At 36.4% G+C, this 23,360-nt stretch overlaps 1 protein-coding gene and 1 pseudogene across 8 annotated transcripts; both read right to left on the reverse strand.

Annotated features, from left to right (window-relative positions):
* Window positions 1–2,468: 2,468 nt before the first annotated feature.
* LOC122093053 lies at window positions 2,469–8,738 on the reverse strand (annotated as a pseudogene).
* A 62-nt stretch (window positions 8,739–8,800) lies between these two features.
* On the reverse strand, window positions 8,801–16,766 carry LOC122093335 (equilibrative nucleotide transporter 3-like). 8 transcript variants are annotated; one of them, XM_042663650.1, is made up of 13 exons: window positions 16,620–16,766; window positions 16,220–16,446; window positions 15,607–15,741; window positions 15,428–15,473; window positions 12,969–13,032; window positions 12,764–12,868; window positions 11,911–12,066; window positions 11,634–11,777; window positions 11,420–11,525; window positions 10,577–10,749; window positions 10,329–10,489; window positions 9,302–9,560; window positions 8,801–9,175 (listed from the first exon to the last, which is right to left on the reverse strand). In XM_042663650.1, the coding sequence occupies exons 5-13, from the start codon at window positions 13,008–13,010 to the stop codon at window positions 9,068–9,070; spliced, it is 1,254 nt and encodes a 417-aa protein (XP_042519584.1). In that variant the 5' UTR covers window positions 13,011–13,032; window positions 15,428–15,473; window positions 15,607–15,741; window positions 16,220–16,446; window positions 16,620–16,766; the 3' UTR covers window positions 8,801–9,067. The 8 variants fall into 8 exon arrangements, with proteins under 8 accessions (XP_042519584.1, XP_042519580.1, XP_042519581.1 ...); XM_042663646.1 differs by having other exon boundaries at window positions 15,428–15,494; XM_042663647.1 differs by lacking the exon at window positions 15,428–15,473.
* Window positions 16,767–23,360: the final 6,594 nt, after the last annotated feature.

The following is a 23,360-nucleotide window of genomic DNA, read 5'->3' on the forward strand; positions in this document are numbered from 1 at the left end:
TGTATCATCTGGTCTACGTGTTGGAACTGAAAACATTTGAGATTATGTAGGATTATACACAAAAAAGCCATTTTTGATTCTCTCTTGAACCCTAAGTCTCTTATCCCAAGGAGGTCTTCCTCCATTAGCAGGTTTTCTTTGTAAAACTCCATCTATTCTGGTGTGGGTGGCGGGCATGCCTATGAAAAACAACGACGACAAATATTAAAATGGTCGATATCGATATAGGTTGGCTATATTAAGTTTCGCTCGGATAAATTGTGCCACCCAAGATTCCAAAACCTTTTTTTTAATTACTAATTTGTCCTAATATTTTTTGTAAACCCCTGATTCCTATGTCCAGGGTTTTTACATGATTTTTTTTTTTTTCAGTCCTCATGGTTAATTCGATCAACCCAATCATTCTGGTCTCATTTTTCACATCCTAGGAAAAAACAACTTTGGCTGGGTTGGTGGAGCCTTGGTGGGTGATAGGAGGTTTGGTCGAGTATTTTGGACATCTATGTTGAAGGGCATTTGCACGTTGCACCAATGAGGGAATGGAAAGTGGTATTATGCATATGGGATTTACATGGTGAGATAGTGTGACAGTGGGGTCCACTATTTTTTTTTAATTCTTTTTTTATATGAAAAATGTATAAAAGAATCTATACAAGGACAAGATAGATTGCTCCTTCAAATGCTTGTAGGGTGTATCATGCTTCCTCAAAAAAAGATCCATAATCAAGGGTTTATATCATGCTCCTTAAGATCCATGATGTATGTCTCATTTTAAGTTTGATAAGGTTAGATCATGGTCAAAGGTTTGGATGATTCTCCATCACAAAAATCCTTGATCTATGATACAAATCATGTTCTATCAAGTAAGATCCATTATCTATATTGGATATCGATGAAGTGATAAAAAAAAAATCCAGATCACAATTCTTTAAAAATGATTCTTAATTAATGTTCTAATTCATACTCTTCCAATTAAGATCCATGATCCATGTCCAATACATCATTCGATGAAGATAGATCGTTGATCACAGGCTTGGATCATGTTTCATCATAAAATATTGATGATCAAGTGTCTAGATCATGTTCCTTCAATTAATATCCACATTCATTTCTTATGGCATGTTTGATGAAGGTACTCCGTTTATCAAAGCCCCTGATCAAGATCCAAATCATATTCCTTTAGATAAGATTCATAATCGAAATTCTATATCATGTTTGATGAAGATATATTCATGATTGCCCTAATGATAAAAGAAAATTGGTATCTAAAATTGATCAAAGAATTAACCATCATGTACCACTCCATGTCCAAAAATTTCATCTACCTGCATAAACCATTTCTTCTTACCTGATTTTTAAGCCTAACCAATTTCTCTGTGGTAACCATACACTAAGAAGGATAAGAGTGAAACTGCAATGGCAGAACTAATTTCATGTAGCTTGAATAAGGCTTGCTTTGTTAGAACCAACAGGTAATCTCACTCACTTGGAAATAGGTTTAAAGGTTTAATTAGGGGTGTCAAACCCTAAACCGAACCAGTAAAATTGGCCCGACCAAACTGGACCAAAGCCTTATTGGTTCAGTTTTGGTTTGGAGTATTGCAACCCCAAAACCAAATCGAACCGTACTAAAAACCAGATGAACCCAAATGCAAACCGAAACTAGCTCAAAACTTGGATCGAAACTGAAACCAAACCGGTAAGAAACTGAAACACTCCAAAATTCATTAAAAAAACCAAATTTTGCATAGTTTTGTATACATTTGTATGTTAAGTCGAATCCAAACTGGACAAAAAACCAAAACCAATCCGATTACAAACCGATTCAAGGAACCGAAGATAAACTGAAACCAAACCGTACCAAAACCGAAACCTAACCGAAACCAAAATTTCCTTATTAGTTCGGTTTTGATTTTGGTTTCAGCCATCCCACACCGAAACCGACTCAACCTGGACTGAAACCAAGCCGGACCGACCCGTTGACACCCTTAGTTTTAATCATCCAATAGCACTTTCGTTCACTGTGGTTCGTGTGGATCCATAACTTAGTGGAATCAGCTCATTGCAGATAGCAATGGCTTCATATTCAACCAAGGTACTGAATCCACTGGTGAGTCCCTGCCACCTCCAAAGATATCTTATGTTGCCCTATCAGATTTCGAGGCCTCCAAGCCTACAACCTCCCCAATCTTTTACAATTACAGGGTAGTTAGACTGGGTGATTATGATATGTTTTTGAACTGTAGATCAATTGGAAATCAAAGTAGTTAACATCAATTGATCTTTCCAAAACTTGCTCTTTACTTTGATAAATTGAAGCATTCAAAATACATTCAACAGAAAATGATAAGAAGGAATGTGAAAATCTCATTGTCCTGTAATGATGATTCATTCCTAATTTTGGCGAAAATGGACTTCCTTCCTTGAGAGAAGATGCTCCAATTTGTGGTTTAAAAATGCGTATCACCTCACCAACTTTTGCCTATGACCCACATCCAATCAAAGCGTTGCCCCTACAAATATGCCTCCAAGAAGAAATAATACAAGCAAATTACCCAAGGCATTTTGTTCTGGTCCCTATAAAACCCGAATCTCATAAGTTTCTCAACAAGTTCAGAATAATTTAAACTTTTTTTTCTCTCTTTTCAAAGAAGAGATTGTTTTGGAACATGAAACTCAGTCAAGGTTATACATAGAGTAACCAACCTTATAACCTTTGGGTGCTGCAGTCATGACACAAACAGTGAGGTGACCATTTGAAAATCCCAAAAGGGATGTCAACATGAGTATCCAGCCTTGACCTCCATATTTGGTTGTGAAGTAGAATGCAGGAATAAATAAGAAACGAGAAATAGTCAAGATTAATAAGCCCTTTCGTGACTCTATCATGAGACCTTTTTATGAGAGGGACATATCTTCCAACCAAATCCCACACATTAAACATTGCAATCAGAACAACTAGATACCTGAAAGAACATAAGCAATCAATGAGTTGCATTGAAAAATAAAGATTACCTTATGCATAATAAGAGAAACAGTTTCTCGTTAGTCGACCATGTAGAATTAATAAATTGTTTTATACTTGTCATTAAGATATTGTATCTTTAAATTTTTACCCTTGATAGGTAAAATTGAATGTAGGACTAAAGAGTGGATACCTTTTTTGAGAAGAGAGAGGAACATTTGGTTACTTATAACAATGGATTGCATGCAAGTGAAATTGATTTCTTTATGACCAGAAGATTCGACAAACTGCTTTGTAAAGATTGTAAGGTTATTCCAGGAGAGAGTTTAGCGGTTCAACATCAACTAGTAGTTCTGAATATGCACCTTAGTATGAGGTCACACAAAAAGGTGAAACATGTATGCCCGAAGATTAGTTGGAGGCGTCTACATGGAATGCCAATAATCTTTTACCGATAAAGTGGTCGAACAAGGCATGTGGGACTGTATAGGGAATACTAACGAGATGCGGACTACAACGACGACTTGCATCAAGAATGTGGCTAAAGAGGTCCTAGGGTTATCTAATGGTGGGTGGTGTACTCCTAGAGAGACCTGGTGGTGGAGCAACGTGGTCTAGGCCGCCATTAAGACTAAGAAGTAAGAAGGATTGTTTTAAGACTTGGCAGAGAACCAACGAGGCTGAGGATAGAGCAAGATATCACACAGCCAGGAATGAGGTTGGGAAGACTGCGGGAAAAGTTAGTAAAAATTTTACAGGACAGTTATTAGACCAGCTATGATCTATGGAGCGGAATGTTAAGCAGTAATGAAAAGTACTTTAAAGAATCTGAGTGTAACAGAGATGAAAAAGTTGAGAGGGTTGTGCGGGAAGACCAGGAGAGATAGGTGATGCAGATTCTTCACCAAACTAGGCTTGTTTATTAGAAATAAGCCTAGGGTTGGGTTCCATACATGTCGGGCCTTTTATCCCATGTGTTTTGAATGTGATAGACCACTTCTATAGGCTTAAAAGAAGGCCTTTAAGGTTGAATACGAGATTACTAGTTTATTTCATTTTTCATTAGTTTTCTTTTTAAGTTGAGTTTGATTTAAGTTATATTTGTTTCTTTAGAAGTCAAGTTATTAATTGAGTCAAGCCATTAATAGTTAGTTTCCTTTTTCAGTTAGTTTTTAATTTCAGTTAGTTTCTAATTTCAGTTTTTAGTAAGTATTGTATTAGCAGACTAAATTAAGGTTTCCTTTTGAGGAACCTTCTATTTTGTAAATCCCTCCATCATTATAAATAAAGAAGAGTAGGCTCTTAAAGATATAATGATTTTGATAAAAAAAATTAATGGTTGTTGTTATTGTCTTCTCCATGAAGAGTTGTCTTGTGTTTGATCAAGGCTGATGGAATTGGTATTTGATCTAATTGACTCTCTGTAGTGAAAAGCCTACGAGATCCTTTTCTACTTTATTATCTTCTTCTTCTTTGTTGTCCAAGTGTTCAAAACCTGTAACTTCAACCTCAATCCATCACAGATAATTGAATCTGGTTTAAAGATAGAATGATTTTGATAAACAAATTAATGGTTGATGCCATTGTCTTTTTCATGAAGAGTTGTCTTGTGTTTGATCAAGGCTGATGGAATTGGTGTTTGATCAAATTGACTCTCTGCGGTGAGAAGCCTGAGAGGTCCTTTTCTACTTTGTTATCTTCTTCTTCTTTGCTATCCAAAGTGTTCAAGTCCTGCAACTTCAACCTCAATCCACCACAGGTAACTGAATCTGGTTCTTTCTCAGTTCTGCCCAAAAATTTTTGAATTTCTTGCTCTCCAATCCTTCTCTCTTTTGGACAAACCAGCCACCTGATTAGGCTCAAATTTGGATCGAAGATGCACCTCTCCTAGTGTGAGACTCGAAAAAAATTTCAACCCTATTGGACCACCTGGTTTTGAGCTACTCAAAATCCACTCAATTCTGTCTTTAGGGGTGTCAACGGTCCGGGTTGGTGCGGGTTCAGTCCGATTCCACCAGTTTCGGTGTGACTTTGGAACTGACCGAAACCGACCCATTAAGGATTTATAGGTTTCGGTCCGGTGTCGGCTTCGGTGCGGCTTGGGTTCGGGTTGGTACCGGTTTGGATTTATCAGGTTCATTTCGATTTGGATCGGTTTTTTAAACCGGTATGGAGCCATTAGGAAACAACCAAATGCTGAACTGCTGAACTTCGGTTTCTTAAATCGATTTGTAACCGGGTTGGTTTTGGTTTTTGGTCTAGTTTGGATTCAATTTTCCATACAAATGTATACAAAACTATGCAAATTTTGATTTTTTTAATGAATTTTGGAGTGTTTCGGTTTCTTACCGGTTTGGTTTCGGTTTCTTACCGGTTTGGTTTCGGGTTCATCCGGTTTTCGGTGCGGTTCGGTTTGGTTTTGGGGTTGCAATACTCGAAACCAAACCGAACCAATAAGGCTTTGGTTCGGTTCGGTCTGGGTTGTTATCGGTTTGGTCCGGCCAGTTTTACCGGTTCGGTTTAGGAATTGACACCCCTATCTGTCTTGTAGTGACTGTTATCCTATTTTTAGATCTGAGACTGAAATCGATAGCATAGATCTATTTGTTTCTGATCCCTTCGGTGTTCAAACATATTTTCCGTATTGCTACCAACCTATATCATCATCTAAGCTTGCTGGAGTTTTGTCTATAGTCCTTTATAATCTGATTTTCTGTGTATGTTTTTGGGTTGGTTTATGGTTGTTCTTATGATTGAAAATTCTGCAGTTGAAGGCTTGGTTAGTCTACCTATCCTAGTCTACATTCATAGGGTAAAGAATGATTGTATTAAAAACGATTTGGGGGTTGCACCAATCCAAGACAAGCTCTGTGAGAGCCGGTTGAGGTGGTATAGCTATGTTCAACGGAGACCTATGGATGCCCCAATAAAGAAGAGTGACCAGATTTATTTGGAGGGAGCTAGAAAAGGTAGGGGCAGGCCTAAGATGACTATTGGCGAAGTGGTTCGGAAAGATATGTATAAGGTAGGGCTCAACCCTAGTATGACTTCAGATAGAGTTTTGTGGAGGACAATGACCCGTGTTGTCGACCCCTTATAGGGGATGTTCCCATGATGCGTCTTTCTCTATTGCTTTACCTTCTTCTCTTATCTCAATTTTTCTTCATTTTAATCTCTCCTTTGGGCTTCTTTATTTTATAATTTTAATTTCGGATCCATATAGCCGACCCCATTTAGTTGGGATAAGGTTATGGTTGTTGTTATTATTGTTATTGTTGTTGTATTGTTTGTAGGACTAAAGCTCATCTAGTTTCATGAAACATAATATGATTCAGATGGTCAAAATTTGTCTAGTTTCTTGAATCAGTAAATAATCATTGAGTGAAGGGTAGTTCACTCTATGAATAAACCTTAGTGCCAAATATTCAAACAATTACCATGAACCCAAGCTATGAGAGCCATTATCTTCAGATATGAATCCCGAGAAAATTGACAATGTCAGCACATATATCAGAAAGAGATCAATTAAATAATCCAAGATCTGAAAATTAATTCTTTGTTTGATAGGCGCTCTAGTGGTTTTTGATCGTCTTCGTCCTGACAGAATTTCCAAAATCATATCAGCAGATTGACAATCTAGTGAGATTATTATGTCCTATAAACATTAAATGAAGAAGGGATATACTTGGCTTGGTATTGTTTGAATGCCACCAGCAGCAAGGTAAGCTGTGACAGTTTTTTATCCTTCTGAGGCTGCCTTTGAATGATAATACTTCACAATTGACAGTTTGGGGAAGGCAAATGCATAAAGAAGAAAACATAGCAACTCGAAAAATGATGTGATGGCTAAGAAATATGAGAAATATAACATTTACCTGTTCTCTTCAGATCAATGCATTAGAGAGTACACAAAGTAACCTAGGGTCCAACAAATAAGCCTAAGCAGCTTCTACGAATACCCAATAACCATAACAATGAAACTAGATTCCTGAATGAAGAATTCTGAAACATGTAAACCTACTTCCTTAACAAAGTTCCCAAACATGTAAACTCAAAGTGTTCTTTATTGTAATATACTTGGAATTAGTTCAGCCACATTAGTGTCAGCTAGTTACGAATTAGTCCTACTGCATCACCGTTTAACTTCAAATTCTGATAAAGCATTGTTCCTTGCTTGTTCCCCAATGCTATCAAAGGAGATCAGCTAAAACATGTAGACATTTCATTACATGCTCTGGTCTGTCAATTTAAAAGTTTTGAGAAACTAGCCAGTGTTTCTCAAGGGGAATCATTTATTGAATTGACATTGTTTTTGACAAGGACTTGCTCCCGAAAAGATATCCCAAGCTGTGCAGAAAGTGAGCTACAAGCAACTATAGAAAAATATGAGCAGTACGACCCTTGAGTGATACTCTTGGTGTCAAATGAAAGCTCATGAAAGAAAGTGAATATCTACTTTGACAGAGGTTAAGACAGCAATGTAGAGGTGTCATGAAAATAAAATATTCCGCAAAACAAGAGAAAACATTATTATTTCCAATCTTATCAAGATAAACTGCATTGAGACAAACATGAATCGAGTCTGTTGTGAACTCTTCTCCATGGATAGCTTAAATTTTGAAATGTTGCTTTCCAGGACTAGGATGGAGCTTAATTTTCCTACTATCAACTACATCAAAATACAGAACCTATGGCCTATATATCCTACTTTTTTGCTTCCGGAAGTATAATTTTCATGGTTTGATGTGCAACCAAAACAGTGTCATCAGAGAACCCCCCAAAAAAAAAAAAAAAATCACTAAATTAAAATTTAAGAAACCGCTCAAGGGTGATGAAGTCTATAATTAAGAGATATGTTACGTACAAGCACCCTTGCGGAGACCATTTGCAGAAATCTCGAATGCTGCTTTTGTGATTGGCCTCAAAGTGGAGGTTAGAGCCCCTGATGCAGCCAAACCAGCAAGAAAAGACTGCACGATTTACAAGAAGACTTGCAAATCTGACAATATGTTGTGATTAACTTGGGTAGGATTAATTGGAGATCATTAAATGGGTAACCTCCCCAATTGGATGAGTTCAGGATGCACGAAGGAGAGGTCCCCAACCATTCCACCCTGGACATGGGCATCAGCAACCCCAAAGGCACCCATGATCGCACAGATACCAATATATGTCCATAATTCTCCTTTTCCTGATGTAGCTAAATCCATCTATCACAGAATGGAAAAAATATGATGCGCTCTAAGCAACGATGAAATGCATTACATATGAACTACCAAATCTAACAGGTAGAATTTTAGAATATATGGGATTATAAAAATAAAACATAGGTACACATACTCGCCACTAGAACCAATAGAGAACTTATGAAAAAAAGGACATATCCAGTAAAGTTCCTTCTTCGAGTATTGATCTTTGTCTCATTGTATGCTAGAACAGTGAGTGTTCCAAGAGCAAGAGGTTGATACACAAAGATCAGTACCCTTCCAGGGTGGCAGTACTGCATGGTAAAAGCAAGAAACCCACAGAGGTAACTTCATTAAATGAGTTAGGGGAGAAACAAAGCACACTTCAAGAAAATATTGCAAATGGTGATTATTCCCTCTACATTTACCATTTTTTCCTATTTTCCTATATTCAATTAAGTAGCTGGTGACTAGTGGATGATCCATCAAAAATGTTACTCACCAACTCTATCTGTCTACTGACCAAATTGAAAAATCATTTGGTAGTAGAGCCAAGAAAGCAAAAATGGGTTTTACTTTTTAGGCATGGGTCTTCTTTATGTTTAGAAACTCATAAATTGAAGTGTGACTATGATGGATTCACATCAAATAGTAGAAAGATCAACAATAATCCAATATAAGTTGGATATGATGTATAATTTACATAATGCTGTTTAGTGTTTTCTTCTTCTGGGTGGAAAAAAAAAAAAAAAAACAAAAAATCAGCCTTATCCCAAGTAAATGGGGTAGGCTACATGGATCCGATCAAAGACAACAAAGATCTCGTGTAATGATGAATATCTCCTATTTTGGAGAAAACAGACTTCCTTCATTGAGAGAAGATGATCCCATTCATGGTTTAAAAATGTGTATCATCTCACCAACTTTTGCCTATGAGCCACATCCAATCGAGTGTTACCCCTGCGAATATGCCTCCAAGAAGAAATAATACAAGCAAATTCCCCAGGGCATTTTGTTCCGGTCCCTACAAAACAAAATCCCATAAGTTTCTATACTTGTTGAGAGTAGTTTAAACTTTTTCTCTCTTTTCACCGTAAAGAGATTGTTTTGGAACATGAAACTTGTCAAGGTTATAAATAGAGTAACCAACCTTGTAACCTTTGGGTGCTGCAGTCATGACACAAACAGTGAGGTAACCATTGGACAATCCCAAAATGGATGTCAACATGAGCATCCAACCCTGACTTCCATATTTGGTTGTGAAGTAGAATGCCGGAATAAATAAGAAACGGGAAATAATCGAGATCAATAAGCCCTTTCGTGACTTTATCATTAGGCCTTTTATGAGGGGGACATATCTTCCAACCAGATCCCACACATTATACATTGCAATTAGAACAACTACATACCTGAAAGACCAAAAGCAATTAGTGAGAGTTGCATGGAGAAATAAATAAATCCTATGCATAAAAAGAGAAATAGTTTCTCTTTGGTCTACCATGTAGCATGTTTAAATTGCTTTATACCTGTGGATTAGTGGTTAAGATACTGTATCTTATGTTTTTATCTTTTACAGAGAAAATTGTAGAAGGACTAAATCTGATCTAGTTTCATGAACCGTAATATGATTCAGATGGTCAAAAGTTGTCTGGTTTCTTGACTACGTAAACTATCATTGAGTGAAGGTAGTTTACAGTATCAATAAACCTAATGCCAAATGGTCAATGGTTCTGGCAAGCTGAAACATATTTTTAGCTGACCAGGTTTTCTGACTTTTTTAGCTGATTTCTATTAGGAGAGAAAAAATAAGGGAGGTCTAGGTCGATAAGCTCCACAAAAGACCATGGGGTCAAAGTGGACAAGAATGACATTTTCAATTCTACTTCACACTCACATTTCATGGTCCCAAATTTTATTTTGCGTGCTATTTTCTCTGATAATATGCAAGCACATGTTTTGTGCAATAAGGTCTCTTTAAAAATGGACAGAAATTTATATTGGAAATATATTTTGAATTAAAATGGTGCCGTGATGAAACCATTCTCCCATAATCTCACAATGCCAGATTTGGGAGTAGATCATGTAAAAATCAATAACTATTGTCACCGAGCAATAAGAAATAATAAGTTTGCCTTTCAAAAAAAGACTGAATAATAAATAAATATTCAACCAGTTACCATGAACCCAAGCTATGAGAGCCACTATCTTCAGATAAGAATCCCGGGAAAATTGACAATGTCAGCACATATATCAGAGAGAGGTCAATTAAATAATCTATGTTCTGAAAAATTAATTCTTTGTTTGACAGGCGCTCTAGTGGTTTTTGATCTTCTTCGTCCTGTCAGAATTCCAAAATCATATCAGCAGACTGACAATCTAGTGAGATTATTATGTCCTATAAACTTTAAATGAAGAAGGGATATACTTGGCTTGGTATTGTTTGAATGCCACCAGCAGCAAGGTCAGCTGCAACAGTTTTTGATCCTTCTGAGGCTGCCTTTGAACGATAATACTTTACAATTGATAGTTTGGGAAAGGTGAATGCATAAAGAAGAACACATAGCAGCTCGGAAAGTGATGTGACAGCAAAGAAAAGAACTGCAGTGAGTGTAAAAACTTTCATTAATCATCTTTCATATAGGTCAGACATAGGAGAAGGTTTTCACTTCAATGTGACAGAGTGAAACCAGACTATTGCATTAGGAGAACTTAATCACTAGAGTCACTGTCAGTCATATAAATCATTCACTACTTATCATTCTGTGATGAAAGACATATAGCATCGGCACCGAATGACCTCTTCCACAAGAAAATGAAGTGTAAAAGAATCACTATGAAACAAAGTACTGTCAGACACTAAATTATTCAATGGTACTTAATCCTGGGCAGATGATGCAACCCAGCTTAACTGGTATGTAAGAAAAACCCACGCTAGCCTCACTAAGAAAATATAAGTTGAACAGACCAACATATACTGATGAATTTGTTAAAAGCTTATAAAGCATCAAATTGAATTGACAAAAATAATTGTCAATGCCTTTTTCCCTAATGAAAAAAAAAGAGGATTTGGTTTCTTCAAGAGAAAAAATGCTAACCAAGTTGTAGCTAATGATTTGGGCACACAATATTGTCAATAAACAGGGCAGTGGCACATAATTTGTTGCTCTATAGATTGAATTTATTCTTGTTATCATTCATATATAACTATATAAGTTTTGATTCTGATCAAACTATTTTTATCTCTAAGAAAAAGAGACAAGGTACATACTAGCTCCTTTGCGAAGACCATTATTAGAATTCTGGAAGGCAGCTTTTGTAATTAGCCTCAAACCAGAGGTTAGAGCCCCTGATGCAGCCAGACCAGCAAAGAAAGACTGCATGATTCACAACAATAGAAGATTCAAGATCTAGCAAAATGATCAAATATATTCCTTTAAAAAAAAAAAACTTATAATGAAAAATGCAATATGGTAGCCACCTACTTGGATCATCTCAGGAGGCATTAAAGAGAGATCTCCAACCATTCCACCTTGACAAAAAGCGTCTGCAACTCCGAAGCAAGCGCTAATTACACATATACCAATATAAGGTCCAACTCCCCCCTTCCCAGATGTAGCTAGATTCACCTATAACAAAATCAGAAGGGAAAAAAAAAAGGATGAATCAGACGGCCTGGAAGAATGAGCGGAAGAAAGAGTGATCAAATAGGAATTATCAAAACAAGATTTTACAATTCTACAATATGGTAGGAGTACTTACAACTAGAACCATAAGCGAACTAACGAAGAAAAGGCTATATCCAAATAAGTTCCGTTTTCTTGTATTGATCTTTGCTTCATGGTATGCGAGTATAGAAATTGTTACAAATGCAAAAGGTTGATACACAAGTGTTAGTACCCTTGAAGGGTGGTATGTCTGCACATGGAAAGAAAAGCAGAAGGCCAAAAGTTTGTTAGATACACAACAACCAAGGAACATACAACCACATTGTTTTAGAATAAGTATGTCCAGTAAGCTAAATGAACCAACATTTTCTCCTCCATCCCGTGTACTTGAGCATTAACTAAATGATCAACTCACAAAACTACCCATTGACATCTGTTTTTAGTAGCAGACCTTAAATAAGGAAATAGGTCTTTGTGCATTGATTCTCCTTATGTTTAGATGGTCACACATCCACTAGGACTCAAATATTATTCGCGACAACCTTCAGTATTTCTTTTGGATTTTTCTTGGGGAATGAGTTCAAGTGTTCAACCCTAGAGGTACTAAAACTACAAAACACAGTTGAGGATCTACTTAATTAGGTCAGGCTTGATTGGAGATTCTTTTAGAGTTAAAAGGTGGGTTTTTTAACATTCCAACCCAAATTATTACATGATCCTCCAGACAACCGACACACTTGGTTAGTCGCAGTTCATGTAAACTTCTCTTTTCTTTTATGAGAGTAATGATTAAGTCCCCTGAAGTGCTCAAAGACAAATAGAGAATTCATGCAAGCCATTTTAGGTCATATGAAGAAATAGAATGACAAAGACATGACCATGGGATTAGGCATGTATCTAAAAGCATACAGTATGAAGAGATTACAATGAGGCGAATGAATATGTACCGGAAACACCACCAAATAATAATCTCCTATCGTGAGCATACTGTTCCACGACATAAGGCTCCCATATCCAAGAATCCAACATAATACCAATGCAGAATATCTTCCCTAAAAATCAGAGAAACTTGGTATTAGAAATTTCAAAATCCTTCAGCACTTCAGGGACTTAACATTACTCTAATAAAAGAAAAGAGAAATTTACATATACCTGAAGCTTGGCTGGAGCATCGATTCCACCAGGGGTAGGCATAGTTGGTCCCCTTTGATAGCTCCTATAAACAATGGCCAAAACTACATTAGCCCACTTAATACTATAAAACGTTGGCAAATCATGTAAAGCAGACGTCTTACTCTAGAAAAGAGACGAGACCATGCTTCATAGTTCCCAATAAAACAGAGTAAAAAGTATACAAGAATAATTCTTCACCGATGGTGATGAGGCTTCTAGGAAACCGCACGCTATCATCACCTCTAAAATAGAAGTGTACCACACATGTCTTGCATCAAAATGTGAAGATATGGAGTATAGTCTAGATCAAAGAAACCAAATTCATAAATTAACAGTTCTAGTCAAGGAATCCATCACCCACAAATAAGGCCATGGAAACCTTTGATATTATGGAACAAACTACACATCATCACTAAAATACTGCACTTTTACTGCAAAAAAGAGAATTTTTTTTTCCCAAGAGAGAATATTTGATAAAATGAGATCTGCAGGAAAAAAAATTCAGAACCAAATTCCTTACAGAAACTCTAAATTATGCAGAGATTTGAGCAAAAAGAGAAGAAATAATTCGACAACACAAGTAACTCAAAATTTCGACATAAAAGACCATGCACACTATCAACCACATGGATTCCAATAGTAAAAGAAGGGGGAGAAATACATATTAAAATAAACTCACAACATATCCCAAAACCCAAACCCTTAATACTCTATCAGCAAACTCAACACCCCCACCCCATCCTTTTCCTCCCTCCACACACAACAAACAAAAGGAGGCCTATATCTAGATGAAAATACAAGCAAAAAACTATATAAAAAAAGAGCAACCCAATGCACGAAGCTTCTGCTGCTGCCCCCTGCTTCGCAGAAGAGGCTGTTTCCAAGTTTTCAACCCGTGACCAACATGTTACAATATTGCAACTTAACCGTTGTGCCACAGGCTCGCCCACTGAGCATATATATATATATATATATGGAGAGAAGAAAGGTTATTTTTAAAGTATAGTTCAGATCAAAGAACCTAATTAACGAAATTAAGAGTTCTACTCAAGGAACCCATTACCTACAAATAAGGCCATGGAACCAGGGCATACACCTTTGATATTATGAAACGAACTACGCATCATGACTAATCTAAATTAGAAACCTACCATACTGATGAGGATCTAGATTCCAAGGACTAAAATCGGATCGCTTAGGGCCCACAAGAATGACTAAAAATCTCAAATTTAATGGTTGAAGGGTATTCTTATAATTTCAGAAACAAACAGGGCCTTAGAGATAATTATATGGTAGCTGGGGTAGTTCTAGAACTAAAAAATTAACATGAGGGCTTTATTCTGAAATTTTAAAGAAAATGGGTTAAAAAGAACAAAAAAAATTCAGCAAAGGGGGTTTTATGTAATTTTGAAATGGCCTCCCTTATAATATGAAAAAACCACCTTCTTCAACCTTACGTCAATATTGAAAACAGAAACCAGCGGTAAAATTAAATCTCAGGTCGATAGAACTCAGCCGATAGGCCTCGGTTTGGGCTGATCTTCCAAACGAAGGCTACCAACCCTGTGGCCTCTTGATTTCGGCAGATAGATACCTCAAACAGCAAGCTTCAATGAGGTAAAACAAGTTTTGAACTTCTCCAGGCGGCAAGCAAGAACCAGATCTGAATCTGAGATCGATTTCTCACAGCAGAACCAAGCTTGAGAGGAGATCTTCTAGGGTTTGTGTCGCCTAGGAGGTAGCAACCTTCGGTCCAAATCTCAGGCCTGATCGATGGGTTTTTAAGGTTCAGCAACACGTTTTGTACACCTGAGATTACCGCCCAGAACAGAGCATGGACAACAAGCAAAGAAGAAAAGGGAACCAAGAGAAGAAGATAAGAGTGGGAAAAGAAGATTTCAGAGAATCAGGGAGGGGGGAAAACAGCCCACGGCAGCCATGATTTTCATACCAAATTTCAATTCTCAAAAAAAACTTCAAATCTAACCACTGAGTTCATCCATTCCATGACTAATATAAAGAAAAAAAATCAAACAATTAATGGAAACTACTTGAACCAATGGAAACTATTCTAAAATTAGAAACTAGCTAATTTCATAGGAAATTATTTCTAAAATAAAATCAAATCAAATCAAAAGATTTTTTTTTTCTAAGTCGATCGTGCAACTGCATCACATACTTATACTGCAAAAGAAAATTTTTCCAAGAGAAATATTTGATAAAATGAAATCTGCAGAAGAAATTCATAACCAAATCCCTTTTAGAAAATATCAAATTATGCAGAAATTTGAGCAAACAGAAAAAATGAATAATTCAAGAACATTTGGAACTCAAAACTTCTACACAGAAACCATGCACACTATCAACGAAATGAACTGAAATCGTAAAAGAAGGGGAAGAACTGCTGCAACGAATGATACAGATTAAAATAAACTCACTGCAGATAATCGTGAATGCTCTATCAGGAAGCTCAACAACCCCACCCTGGCCTCCAACAGAAGGAAGCTTTTATTTAAATGAAAAAAAGAAAGAAAAAACAATATAAGAGATGAAAGTAGATTTGTGGGATCCTTCTCCTGAGAAAGTAAGAGAAAAAAAGGTGAAAGGATGAACATACGAGATTCTTGGGCTCTCTGGATTCTGAATCTCTTATCTCCCAATCCCAAATACTCCAAGACTGAGTTTGAATGAGGTAATCTTGTTGAATTTATAGTCTTGTTCTTCCTTTCCCTATTGATATTTTTCTCTTTCACTTTCATGAATCAAGAATCAAGAATCAAGAATCAGGAATCCAGGTCCACACGGGTTTCACAATAATGAAAAAAGATTCCCAGTATGATAGCTAAGCCAGTAAGCTAGCCCAGAAGAGTTACAGAAAGGGAAGACTTGAAAAAACACATTAAAGAAATTATCGCTGGAAAAAGAAGACTGGATTATTGATCGTTGACCATTATTAAACTATTCAAACAAAATAAAAGGAAAACAAAAATTGTGAGGTTTGTTTTTTTTGGGTAACAATTGTGGGAGTTTATAGAGCTTATGAACAGTTCGATTGGGATCTAATAGAAATTGATAACTATACCCAATTTTTATAGGGAAACTACCTGACCTGATCACCCACTTTTGGTTTCACATTAAGACACTACCCGGAACAGTAGCTCTCGCTTCAGGATATGTTTTGCCATTTTTACCCCCAACTACCCTCCACCTCCTTCTGCGATCTCCCTCACCTGAGTTAATGAAAAGAATAGCAGGAAACGACGACGAAGGAGATGGCAAAGGTGATTGAGGTTCCGCTCGTGAGACTTCTTCCGAAGTAGAGGCATTTGGTGACGTCGTAAAGGAACCCCAAACATATCAGCAGAAGCCCAAATGCCGACAGGCCCTACATCGTCGCCGCATCTGTATCATACACGCAAAATGTTCGCTCGTCGTGCTCATCTGGCATCACTTTACTCTTCACTCAGAAGAAGATTCAAGAAAATCACACAATCAAAGGGGAAAAAGAAGTTAGAAGCAGAGCTTCAGTTCTAATCGATTAACCTAAAACCTAATTAGAAGAGCAGAAAGTCAAGAATGAAACTAGAAAGAATACAACACAGAGAGGTGGGAAATAGCTTTACATCTTACCATTCTTCGACGTCGTTCAGCGCCAGCGGCGAAGACGATAGCGATTAAATGCAGAGAAGTAATGCTCTCTCTCTCTCTCTCTCCCGCAGTTCTCGGGTAGCACGAGCTGATCGGACAAGGGGGACGTGCCGTGGAGGGTTGTTGGGGGTTAAAATGGTAAAATAATCCTTAGTTGACTGAAGGTCACTGTTTTAGGTATTTTTGTAATTCTAAACAGTAACTGGGGGTATTTTGGTAAAATCATATAGTTTTCCCAATTTTGTCTATGCAACTTCTTTTTCCTAATTTTGTATATGCAACCACATTGGAAAGGAGTGAAGAAGTGGATAAAAAAACTTGAATTTAGCTTTTCTGTCACACTTGCGGGTCCCACATTGGGAAAGTCGAAAGAAGTAGCGTATTGGATGTGCGTTAAACGTCTTGTTGCGCCGTTTAGGATTCAAGTTTTATCAAGATTCTCCAGATATTATTAATGGTCTGATGTTTACCGCACCTCATCGCACTCTACACACGATGTGAACTCTTATTTTAGTCATATTCTGGAATATCCTAAGATGGTGAGGCTACGTTTAAATGTTCATAGACAAAAAGAGCTATGATTTTGGGATATCCTTGTAAAGATGGTTAATCGAATCTGGAGTAGGGTTTTAAGTATTAGTATTGAATCGGTTTGATTGTATTGGTATTTATATATGATTAATCCTGAATTAGGCATTGATTTTGGATTAAGAGTAAAAAAAAATTGTTTTTAATGAAAAATTGGGGTAAAATTGACCTATAACTCTTGATCCAATAGATTTCAATCCATTATCTGTTTTTTTCCACACTTCTTTATCGGTATGATCTTTGGTTCATATATCAAAATGAGAAAGTGTAAATATATATTGAGTTTCATTTATCACTCTCGATGCAAATCAACCATATCAAGTCGGATTAGACAATTGTGCCCTCGAGATTCCTAAATTGTGTTTCATTTTTCTTTACTACTTCAATCAGTCTGATCTCATTTTTAGACCCCTTACCTAAAAAAGTTACACCTTTAACCAGGTTGGTGGGGCTCTAGTAAGCAATGGTAAGGGTGGTCCAATTGTTTGGGCATCTATGTTAACTAATATATAAAAAAGAAGAAAGTTCTAAATAGGGGCACGCGGTCCTTGCACCAGCGTACCAACCAATAAGAAAACGCTTGCTTTAACATAGATCAAGAGGGATGCAGTGATCATTTTTAACTACTCATGTCTAGGCACTGGTGCCATGCGCCCCGTTGAGATACTCCTCTATTTATAAATACTCATGTGGGCAAACACCTCATAAGACCTCAATTTAAACTTAAAAAGGGAATTAGTAACTGGTGGTAAGGTACTTAAGGTGTGAATGCAATTACATAATGATAATTATAATAATAAATCAGCAACATATGAGTTATGATCAACGTGCATCATGCACTAATAAGAATATTAGGAGTGTACTTCTTTTGACTTCTTTGTGATTATAGAAAATGGCAGAATCATTGTCTAACCGTCCAAACTTAGATTAGGACTTAGGAAGGGAAGACTTGAGAGTCAAAGGGTTAGAAAATTTTATATTAATGTATGGAAAAAGTATTTATATTAGCATTTTACTAACCTCATAAGTCACCCATTTGTTTATTCCAATTAAGTAAACGGATTAATCTCATAAAATAAGGAGAATTTAAAATATATATTATTTTACTAACATGTGATTCGACTGTGACATTGTGCTTCACAGTGTATAAAGGCATGTGAACGGGACAGTGTGATCTGTTTTTTTGTTACCTTGTGTATGGGCAAAGCTCTTTTCTTCTTTTTCCTTTTATAAGGAGAACTTGATATTACAAAACGGCCAGCTAGCTTGATTTTTTAAAAAGCTAAATCATAAGATTAAAATGAAATGAATTTTTTTTTTTTTTTTTAAACAGCTGGAGGCATGATGTTATAGAAATCTGAAATATCGGATTCAGAATTAGTTTCAACTCAAATCCATCTTCCTCCTTTTTTATATTAAAAAAAAGAATCTTGTGTAATAGATAACATGTGTACCATTTCTTGTCATGTGACAGTTATTAAATGAAGAGATTCTCAAATGATGTATGTCTCTCTAAGTGTAATGTATAACTTGGAATCAAGTTTATAAGTATCAATATCGGTCATTGTATCAATCATCACTGATATCAATACTAGTATGTTAAGGATCAAAATAGATGAGGGATACATTTAAAGACAATCCGATCCATATTAGTATTGTAATGTATCAAGCACCAACAATATCAATATGTGTCGATTGTATTATTCGATACGATACCAAGTCCTTGATCCATGTAAGTAACTTTCTATTGATTGCCTTTTACGTTATTCCTAAAATTTCCTTAAATCAAGGATAAAACAAAACAAAACAAAAAACAAAATGTAGTGTCCATAATTTCTTTTAAATCAACAATTCTACATAGTTCTAGTCCTTAGATCTTGTCTATTTCACATTGCTACAAGTACACCTTGCCTTTTCAGGATCACCACCAAAATACCACTGTCACGGAGAAGGGCAAGAAGGCAGATGAAAAGGGGGGAGTTGTAGAAGAAGATGGGGGTGTGTAGTTGTCAATGGAGTTGAAAGGGTGAAGTAGGAGAGGGAGAGGGAATTGCAAGAGGAAAATTATAGTGGGAAGGGGTGAGTATGGTGGGAGGCAAAGGGGTGAGGGAGGGAGCAGGGGAGCATGCAGAGGGGAAGGATTCTTTAACATCGTTTTCTTTCGTTAGTTTTTGTATTTTAACCAATTCTTAGAACAATCTACTACCGATCCAAAAGTGATTGATCCAAGCAAATCCAAGTCAGACTCAATGGAACCAATTTGAATCCCAGTTCCGTTCTTTTAATTGGATCGACATAACAACCCTCTTGATTCCTATATCTCTAGTGAAAGAAACAATGACACTTACCCTCATTCTTAATAAATTGCTACCTTATTAAAATAAAAAGGACACCCCCATTTATTCAAGATGGTGAAGGCTTCTAGGAGGGTGGAAGATGTAGAGTCTTTCAAGAAAATGAAGTTTCCAAGAGAGCAGAGAGACATGTATCTACGAAGTTAAAAAAAAAAAAAAAAAAAAAAAAAAAAAAAAAAAAAGGTAAAAAGTCGACAATGGAGAGACACCATGGTAAAGAAAGAGAAAGTGAACAATGACCAAGTGAGAGGGGAAGAAAAGGGGTCTAAAAGAGATTTAGGTTTGGGAATCAAATTGTAAAGATTATATTGTATCTCTTTTCTTATTTTTAATGGAAGTTTGGAATTCATTACATAGACGTAGACAACATTGTTGAAACCATGTAAATCTCTCATCTCTTGAGTGTGTGTTTGATTTATTTTATATGCTTGTTTTTCTTGTATATATGTTTAAATGTATTGTACACAATTCTGTGGACATGCAATATTGTGTGCTGTACACATTTTTGTCAGTTGTGAAAGAAACATAACGTTTCTTCCAACCTCCCACATATAATATTAATAATTTTGAAGAAAAATAAAATAAAATAAAACAAAGCAAACTCCCTCAAAGTGATCACCAAATCCATTCATTGTTTCACAAAAAAGAAAGAAAAAAAAAATTCCATTCAATGTATAGATTATTAATTTATTTGTGGCCTATCATTAATTCTTTTCGTCTTGCATTAGAAGAATGTTGGGAATGACAATTGTGAATCATGCCATGATTGAGTTGAAGAATAAATAATAAACGAGAAAAATATGTCTTATTTCATTTATTGAAAAAGAAAATTATCTACTTGTGTGTGTCTATGCCTAGATACAAGTAAACACAAAAAGATTGCACTACCACATGTGCTAAAGATGTTTTGGCACGGCCTCCCATTAGTCTGTTCATTGGAGCAGCCGCATAAACCTATAGCATTCTCTTGCCCTTTCATTTAACAAGGGAAGTTGCATTGTCTCAATATAAGTCATGTTAGAGCAAGTCAATCCATGAACATGAAGCGCCCTACATAAAATACTCTCGTAAGGAAATGAAACATGGACCCACAACAAGTGCAATAACTGGTGTCCAAGCAAAAAAATTTTCTTACTTCATTAAGTCAAATATTTCAATTGTAATGAATCATTGACAAGTCAAAGAAACATTTATTAAATAATAACATATCAAATTTTTTCTAAAAGAAAAAAAATCATAAACATGAAGTCAAAATTTTCAATTACACACAAATTAATTAATAAGGAAAAATGAGTCAATCACAAGCCAACAATGAAATCTCTCATCTCATATCATGCTTATGAGCAAAAGAAAATTTTGGTCTCCAAAAAAATATATATATATTTACCAACAAAGTAAAAATATTTCCAATGAGAAATTTTATGATCATTTTTTCTCCCCCTTAATCTGCTGATCATTACAATCACAAAACAACTCACCTAATATGCAAGACAAATCCAATATATTGTAAAGTAGAGTCTACGGAACTTGACTCTATGGCTGAGAACTCTCAAACTCGCAAGACCTTTTCACAAAAATAATTTAAATTTAGGATGGATTTTCAAACACCATACAAAATTCCACACCTAACAACTACTTTAACTATACAATTCCAAATTAAAAAGTCCTTAAGAAATGTATGGGTGTCAAATAAATTGTTATTTATAAATGTATCTACCCATTAAAATTCCGAGTGTGGATCAGGTTCTCGTATGAGAACCATTCTTGTATGGACTGATCCGGAATCCATCAGAGGGTTTTTCCTTTGGTGGATTCCATATGTGTGGATCAGCCATACAAAAATTGTTCTCATGCGAGAACTTGATCTGCTCTCCAAAATTCCAGCCAATTTATGGGAAGGATTAGTAAGAAGATGCTAGTCCTCCAAGAGATTTGGGTTGGTGTGTAGTTTCCAAGAAACAAAACCTCATCTGTTTTAGAATTATCCACCCATTTTCTAGTTTAACATATTACATATTTTAGTAGGAAGGAGAAGACATGACATCCTGTAAGTGGGAATGGAATTGAGAAACTGACATAATTAAAATAGTCCCATAATCAACTTTCGACAGTAAAGGAATCTTTCATTTCCCTAGCTGCCCTTTAACCCTGCTAAAGGCTCAACTCTCACTTGTCAGTTGTCACCAAGGAATTAATTATCGGTATTGGTATCAAATCGATACGTATCGATCAATTTTTATTTCTTATTCTACAAAAAAAAAGTACATTTATTTACGATTTTACCTCTTAAATGATACTGATAATCAACCAAGATCAGTCAAACATCAGTATCAGTCTTGGCCGATACCAATTTGATACGATCGATACAACCAATCCAATACCAATTCTTAGAACCATGGTTGTCACTCATCATATTTGGGCAAAAAGATTTAAACACCAATTTGATATATTGGCATCATTTATACTATAGAGAGGGAAACATCCATTTTAATGGTTATTTGTACATTAGGGATCCCACAGTGTTGCTGAAGATACACTCAGAGAGACTTATTAATTGGAAAGGGCTGCATATTGGGTGGGCCAGCCAGCTAGCCACTGCTTCACAATCTGGGCCTCGGCTTTTTAGCCCATGTGGGTAGGCCAGAGTTGGGCTGGGCAGTGTCCTTAAGATGTTGTGGCAAGGTCCAGCTCACTTGGCCCCGCACAAACACCCTCGCCATAAGATTGCCCTGTGAAAACCATACCTCAGCCATCAGAAATCTTATAACGGTCTCCCTTGAAGTAAAGAAGGGCCAGTGGTCATTTTTTAATTGGATTTACCAATTCTAGAATTTTGAATATGTCTGAGCCCAAAGGCAATTCAATTTTAAGCCCATATTTCTCATGGGCTGGCATAGAGCATGCTAAAGTTTTTTGTAAGAAATAAAGTTAGCTCAAGATCTGCTAGGTTTCATGAACTATCTAAACTAATGTGTAGTTCTAATTAATTCTCTATCCCTTTTAAGCTATCTTAGTGAAGCTGTCCTGGTATTCTCATTCAAAACAAAAGGGGAAAAAAAAGGAGTGGGGTCTGGGGATGAGCTTCTAGTTCAGTGGCAAGCAGGTAGGCACAGCTGGACTTTAGTGTAAATCTGGGAAAGGTCGTTGGTTTTTGTATTCTCATTCAAAATAAAAGGAAAAAACAAAGGGTGGGGTGAGCTTCTAATTCATTGACAGACAAGTTGTTGGATTATATCATAACTCCAGGGAACGGATCGGATTGATGCATATCCGTCGCATTTGCCATTGCTTTTTATAAAAAGTACAATTTTTTACTGTTTTATTTCAAAAACGATATGGGTGAATAATCCGGATCAGTTAAGGATTGAGGATCGGTCTTGGTCGATATTGATGCAATATATTCGATATGACCGATACAAAACTGATACTTGAAACCATGTCAGAAAGGTTGTTTTTACTTTATTTTATTTTTTTTCCTAGACTAACGATGGGTATCTTAGCCTTTGGCCTGAGCGAGCCCATATTGACCCCACAACTACATGAATCGGATCAACTTACTGAGGCGAAGATCTCTTACCAACTCGACTACCTTCTTTAGATTACATTTAATAATAGTAAGTGTAGATTAATGGCTCTTCATGGGCCCCTGTCTGCCCCCTAATGAGTCCCCTATCTGGCCACAATGTGGGTCTTGCAAATATAAAAAGGTTGAGGGAAGGAGGGGGGTCACAGATGCACCCGTCCACCCCTGCAAGTGGGCTAAGGTCGGCTATTAAATAAA

Source organism: Macadamia integrifolia, chromosome 11 (assembly GCF_013358625.1).
Source record: "Macadamia integrifolia cultivar HAES 741 chromosome 11, SCU_Mint_v3, whole genome shotgun sequence".
NCBI lineage: Eukaryota > Viridiplantae > Streptophyta > Magnoliopsida > Proteales > Proteaceae > Macadamia > Macadamia integrifolia.